Raw genomic sequence first — 6,971 nt, 5'->3', positions numbered from 1 at the left:
ATATATATATATATATATATATATATATATATATATACACACAGGGTAAATTGTCACTATTCTATATTTTTAATTTTGTGTATGCGCATTAATTTTTATTTTGTTGACTACACAGTATAGTAGGGTCATTTGGTCACCATCTATGAGAAAAACAGCATCATGAAGCAATTCACTCTGCCAGAAATTTGGAAACATGTTGTGTTGCTTGGTATTTATGCTGGAAGCTCCAATATGAACAGATGGTGAACACACAGAACAGTTGGCTTGCTGTGTCACCAAAACATGTACTGAGAGTAATAAAAATCAAACATTGTGGTGTTTGGAGTGATCACTAGTGATGGCGACGTTATGCCTCCATTCATCTTCCCACATGGCTTCAGACTCAACATGGAGGCCTACACCAAGTGCGTGGAGGAGGTAGTGCTGCCCTAGGTCAAGAAGGTGACAACTAGAAAACCCTATGTCTGGCAACAGGACTCTGCACCATGCCACACAAGCAGGCGAACCCAATGTTGGCTGTCAAACAACCTCTGCAACCATATCACCCCTAACATCTGGCCACCTAACTCCCCAGACTGCAATCCCCTTAATTATTATGTGTGGGGCGCAGTTGAGTGAGAGACCAGCAAAATTCCTTGTAACACCAAAGATGAACTGAAGGTAAGATTATGGTAGCATTCACCGACTTAAACAAGGAGATAGTCCAGAAGAGTTGCAGGAGATTCCGAAGTTTCTGGAGGCCGTGTTTGAAGCCAATGGTGATTTTATTGAAGAAAGTTACTTTTTAGTATTTCAAAATATTTTATGTAATTTTGGTAAATATATCTGTTAAAATGAGATGTCAGTGTTATTTTCATTTTTGCATAACTTAGATGACAATATATTCACCGCACCCTGTATGTATGTATGTCTTAGTGTTTGTGTTTGTCTCTCATCACTGCTTGACAACTGATGTTGGTGTGATTATGTCCCTGTACCTTAGCAGTTTGGAAAAAGTGCCCAATAGAATAAGTACCAGGCTTAAAAAATGTAAGCATTGGGATTGATTCACTGATTAAAAAAATTCTTGAAGGCAGTGCCTCAGTATGGTTGCAGTCTAATGTTTGAAACAAGTACAAGATAAAGGGCATTTAAATTTGAGCAATTATTAGTTTCATGCTGTGAAAAACACAACAAACAGACAAGCCTTGTGTCATGCCTTGTGTTTCCAAGTAATATTTCAGATTCTAATATACAACATCACTTGTCTTTTTTGAAAAAAAATGACACAGGACACTGATCTTTGAAAAAAAAAAAAAAGAAAAAAAAAGTATGCTAGTCTTTAAGAAAACATGAGAAAAGATGAGGGGGAAGGTAAAGGCAAAAAGTGGAATGGGAAAATAAGAAAGAGAAAAATGAAGTCAAGAGTTGCTTCCTTTCATCTGTTCAGATCAGAATTAATAGGGATGGTATTCAAATCAAAATTAATGTGGTTGATGCAAATTAATTCAACAGGAAGGAGGCCAAAGTCTGTGAGACTGCATGCTTAGTCTAGAGAGGGCAGTGTCCTGCAGTTCAACTAAAGAAATTTGTCCATATCTTTTACTTGTTTCAGTCATTAGACTATGGCCATGCTGGGGCACCACCATGAAGAACTTTTAGTTGAATGAAGTGACCCAGTATTTTTTTTCTTTTAATCCTGGTACTTATTCAATAGTCTCTTTTACTGAACTGCTAAGTTATGGGAATGTAAACACCCCAGCACCAGTTGTCAAGTAGTGGTGGGGTACAAACATAGACACACACATACATACACAATGGGCTTCTTTCAGTTTCCATTTACCAAATCCACTCACAAGGCTTTGGTCGGCCTGAAGCTATAGAAGTCACTTCACCAAAGTACCACACGGTGGTACTGAACTCAGAACCATGTGGTTAGAAAGCAAGTTTCTTACCACACAGCCATGCCTGCACCTATGTTTACATTTAATAAAAATTTCAGATCTGGAATTTAGCAGGCCAGAGGAGTTCTTTGATATAAAAAGAATATGAGATCTTTCAGCTACACAAAGTCAGTAATTCTTTGATCTATTAATGTATGTGTGGATCAGTTCACGTTACTCCACTTCATAGTGTGTGGTGTGTAGTTGGCCTTCAGATCCCATATAGGGTTAGTTAACTTGTGGCTTTCTTCTTATCCACATGTCAGAAAGAAAACTGGTGATTTGTACATCTTTTTCTACAATTTCAAAGGAGATATAGTGCTTCATCTCTGATGTCGTAGCTCCCTGGTTGGTTTATACAGTGAGTATTGTTTAAGGAACAGATCAAATTAAAATGGTTCAAAGTTCTATAAAAATGTTTATTTCAAATCCTTTCATTTTAGTCCAGTGGTTCTCAAACTGGGGTCTGCAAAGTGGTTTGGGGGGGATGGTGAATGGGCACTGAAGCATTGTGAAAATGGGTGGCTTGAGACAGTTAAGCTTTAAAATTTCAAAACTTTCAATTCATCTTTTTTTGTTCTTAGTCTCAAAACCCCATGCCACTCCTACACACTCATTTGCTAACCACAAGTGTGACTGACCAATGAAAAATATGCGGGTATAACAGTTTATCATGCGTGAACTGTTGGTATTCTACGCTCACATGATTCACCACTTCACTATTGCAATCCACATGTTTGCATGTCTCTTGCCATCGTTATCCTCATCAGTGCATGTTCCCACATGACTTTTCCCTTTGCGAGACACTCTTTCTCATCCTGCATGATGGCTGGGCTTTATAAGGCATGGTTGTTCTTCGGGACTGTTTTCTAAACGGTTGTCAATTCACAGAGGTTTATCTACAGACAAAATAACACTCATATGCATTTTGGATTTCTTCCACAATCAATAGTGAGAGGTAAGCTTTATTGTTAATTAGCATACCCCATAATATATGATAAATGTGAAATAAATATACAATGTAGTTATATTAAATTGGTTTAGTGAATTTTATCTTTTTATATAATGCCTCCAAAAAAGAAAATGAGATATGATGAATCTTATTTGAAATTTGGCTTTACTGTGATAAAGTCTGGTGAAGAAAGAAACCACAGTGTGTTTTGTACTCAGAGGTTTTGGCATCTACTTCACTAAAGCCTAGCTAGTTAAAGTAGCACTTTGAAATGAAGTATTCCAGTTCAATTAATAGAGATGTTGACTTCTTCAGATGAAAAGCTGACAGATTGATGAAGTCCAGACTCGATGACACAAGAATGTTTTTGCTGGACATTACAGCTGGTTTCAAAGCATCCTACGAGGTTTCAAGAAAAATAGCTGTTACCAAAAAAACTCCACAATATCAGTGAAGAGTTGATATTGCCTTGCTGCAGAGATATCATATCAAATGTGCTAAGAAATTTTGAACTTCTGAAGCTGAAACATGTCTCTCTCTCTCTCTCTCTCTCAAAAGATACTGTTAGCAAACAAATAACTGAACTGTCTGATAGCATTCTGTCAAAGTTAGTCTCTCAGATTCACAATTTGCTTTTGAACTTTTTTGCACTCCAGCTTGATGAAACAACAGATGTTTCCAACTTAATCCAACTTTGTATCTCTGTATGTTATGTACATAACAATCACTTGGAGGACGAATTCCGGTTTTGTAAAACCCTCAGAACCAAAAAACAACCGCAAGAAAAATATTTAATAAAGTGGACAAATTTTTTGAAGCACATATCAACTGAGAGCATGTCATTGGCATGTGCACTGATGACACTTTGGCAATGCTTGTCTGCTGTTTCCATTTTCAGACTTCGGTGAAAGAAAATCCCCAGGTGCTATTGGTACACACTACACAATTCATTGACAAGCACTAATGGTGAAAACCATGCCTGATGAGTTAAAAAATGTTCTGAAATATGTGATTACAGCAGTGAACTTCATCAAAGTGAATGCACTCAACTCCCATCTATTTGTCGAGTTGTGCAGCAAAGAAAGTGATTCTGAATTCGGAATGCTTCTGTTGCATTCACAAGTGAGATAGCTTTTGAGAAGAAAATAAACAGGGTCTTCCCTAAATTAGTTGAAATACACCTCTTGGATAATCAATATGAGCAATGGCCTGACAATGGGGAGGAATAGCATCCCAAAGATGGTGAAAGGGGAAGGTGATGCCAACAGCTCAAGAACCACAGTTATGTACATATATATACTGTAGTTTTCAGTGTATGACCTGCAGTTTCTTTCTGCCAAATGGGCACAAATGGGTCTTATGCAGTTGTTAATACTGGGTGCTGGGGATATTTTTGGACTGGTTTTGTTTCTCATTTGTTTTGTAACCAATTGATCAACTGATTTCCCATATTTTCATGTGTATTTTTTGTATCTCAAAGGGGTATTGCATGGATTAAGTTGTGGTTTTCAAGGTTGCAGGTTTATGGGCAGTGTGGTTCATAGTCCGGAAATTATGATACACAAATGTATGTCATTTTTTTCATGTTAATTATCCTACATTTAATAGGGGACCATGAATCAATAAAAAAACTGTAATGGGACTGGCATGTAAAATTTTTTAAAGGCTTGAGAACCACTGTTCTAGAATTAGGTTACTGTTGTGTCTGGGATTAAAAACTAATGAAATTGTATAGCTGTATAATTTTGCTGTTCATTAAAAGCTAGTTGGGTTGGATTTAAGATTACTATATTTTTTTAATGTATTGTAGTTTTTATGTATAATCCAATAATATTTATGTAATAATAATACTTTTTCATATAAATCATGTTAAGTAGTTACTTCTGACTGTCAGTGAGAATAAAATTAGAATTTAAGTTATTGATCAACAAATTTTAAGTTCAGAATTTTTAATATACCAACTGAAGTAATGATGAAGATAGACATTTTTGCTAAGGAAAAATTTGGTATCACCTATATCCAGTTAGTTGAAACAGTATGATATATGGAAAGAATTCCATTTTTGAAGCAATCAAGGAAGTTGATTTAGCATAAGGTCTTCACATATATCACATTCATTTATCAGATTTCTTGCATTAGGAAAAGTTATTTAGGTTCAAACTTACTTTTTAAAATGTATGATAAGGTACATTATATAAAGCATAGAATGGTAGAATTAGATTGATCTATATGAGATCCAGAGAAAATAATCAAAGATAGAGCCAGCTGAGTCAACAGAACATATATGTAAATTGCTCAACCCATCCTACATGATGAACATAGTTCTAATGGCAATAATATTAATGACAGAAAAAAAAAAGCATTCATGCTATTATCTTCCTGTAGGTGAACTGGAAACTATTGGTAGTAAAAAAATAATTATGTTTAATGTGCAACTGATTCTTTATAACCAAAGTCTGCAAGTAGCTGTTAAGCAAAACACTAAATCTACTGCATGCATATATGGCTTTTACTACATGTACTTCAATAAATGACAAGTATACTGTACAGTCTCTTAATTTCACAAATGAATCAGAACAGTTATACTCAAAGGCTCTTTAAATATCACCACAGATACTAGTATTCCTTACTAAGAAGTGAAAATGTGAGGTGAAAAGGTTGAGGAGAAAATGAATATTCCCTTAAAAGTTAATGATATTCAAAGAAAGATATAGATTCTTAAGCAAGAATAAACAAGATTTTTGCTTTGACTCGATGAGTACAATTTTTCATTTAAATATTAGTTGGTAGGGTTACTTAATACTTACTTTCCAAAGGGGTGGTCCCTCAATGAGAAATGCATTAATATTGGTATACTTTTGAACTAAATGTAAACATTCAGTTCCATGTTCTATATCTTCATTTGTACACTAGAAAAAAAAAAAAATGTAGATCGTGTATTAGTTCATAAAATGATAAGCAAATGTTCCCTGAATGTAAATAAGTAATTATGATAGTGTTAGAATTGCTTAATTGTTAAAATTGAAAAATAAAAATACTTTTTAAGTTTCCTTTTATAGATGAAGCAAGGAAAGAACATACTAAATTCTTTCTAAATTCTCTCAATGTATAAAGCCTGAAGTGTGACTTGACCTCTACTTTTCATAGTACTCTAGTTATTTCTTAATTGAAAGCCATGTGATGATGATGATGATGATGATGATGATAATAATAATAATAATAATAATAATAACAACAACAAGAGCACAGACCTCCACCAGGGTAACACCAACAACCTCTCAACGATTAGCCGGAGATGATTTTTAAAATGAGAATATCTGAAATAAACTCAACTGCTCTCACAAATGAGAATACTAAAAACGAACATGACTGCTCCCAAAAATTAAGTAAAAAAGAAACGGAAAAATAATCCAGAATCCTTGTCCAGTACCTGATCGATCCCAATGGTATGTGAAAGTGGCTGTAGAAAATTTAGTAACAGTAACAAATAGTTTATCCTTATCTAATACCAGCCAAAGTTAACAAATTCACCATTCAAAATAGTTACAGCCTAAAGGGAGATAATTGAGAAAGACTTGAAAGTTAACATAGAATCGTAATCATGTAAAGTAAATATAACAAATAATCCAGAGTCCTTGTCCAGTACCGGATCAACCCCCAAATCTAATCAGTTCATGCCAGTCATGAGGCCAAACATCCAAATCCATTCAGCGGTTCTTGAGGTATCTTGTCCATGGACAAAGAAACAAACATGACTGAAAACAATACCTCTGCCTTCACTAAGGCAGAGGTAATAATAATAATAATAATAATAAATAGAACTGGATGCGGATACAAATGTTACAGCAAAACAATCAGCCACCTTTTATATATGGATGATCTAAAATTATACGCTAGAAATGATAAAGAGCTGTAAACACTACTACAGACAGTACATGGATTTACCAAAGAAATAGATATGAAATTTGGATTAGAAAAATGTGCCAAAGCAACCCTGAAAAGAGGAAAACTAGTTAAGAGTAGCAACATCACACTAGATAAAGCCAATGAAATAAGAGAATTAGACCAAAGCCAGCCATACAAATATTTAGGAATCA

The 6,971-nt window shown here is 34.8% G+C and overlaps 1 protein-coding gene across 1 annotated transcript in view; it reads right to left on the bottom strand.

Annotated features, from left to right (window-relative positions):
- LOC106881934 (D-ribitol-5-phosphate cytidylyltransferase) overlaps positions 1 to 6,971 on the bottom strand; it is a 42,738-nt gene that overhangs the window by 21,013 nt on the left and 14,754 nt on the right. Inside the window, exon 4 of the mRNA XM_052967644.1 lies at positions 5,682 to 5,783. Within this exon, the coding sequence (XP_052823604.1) occupies positions 5,682 to 5,783 (102 nt within the window). The remainder of the gene's footprint in view (positions 1 to 5,681; positions 5,784 to 6,971) is intronic.

This window comes from Octopus bimaculoides, chromosome 4, assembly GCF_001194135.2.
Source record: "Octopus bimaculoides isolate UCB-OBI-ISO-001 chromosome 4, ASM119413v2, whole genome shotgun sequence".
In the NCBI taxonomy this organism is placed as follows: domain Eukaryota; kingdom Metazoa; phylum Mollusca; class Cephalopoda; order Octopoda; family Octopodidae; genus Octopus; species Octopus bimaculoides.
Note: the sequence above shows the minus strand (reverse complement) of the source record. Positions and strands in the feature narration are given on the sequence as shown.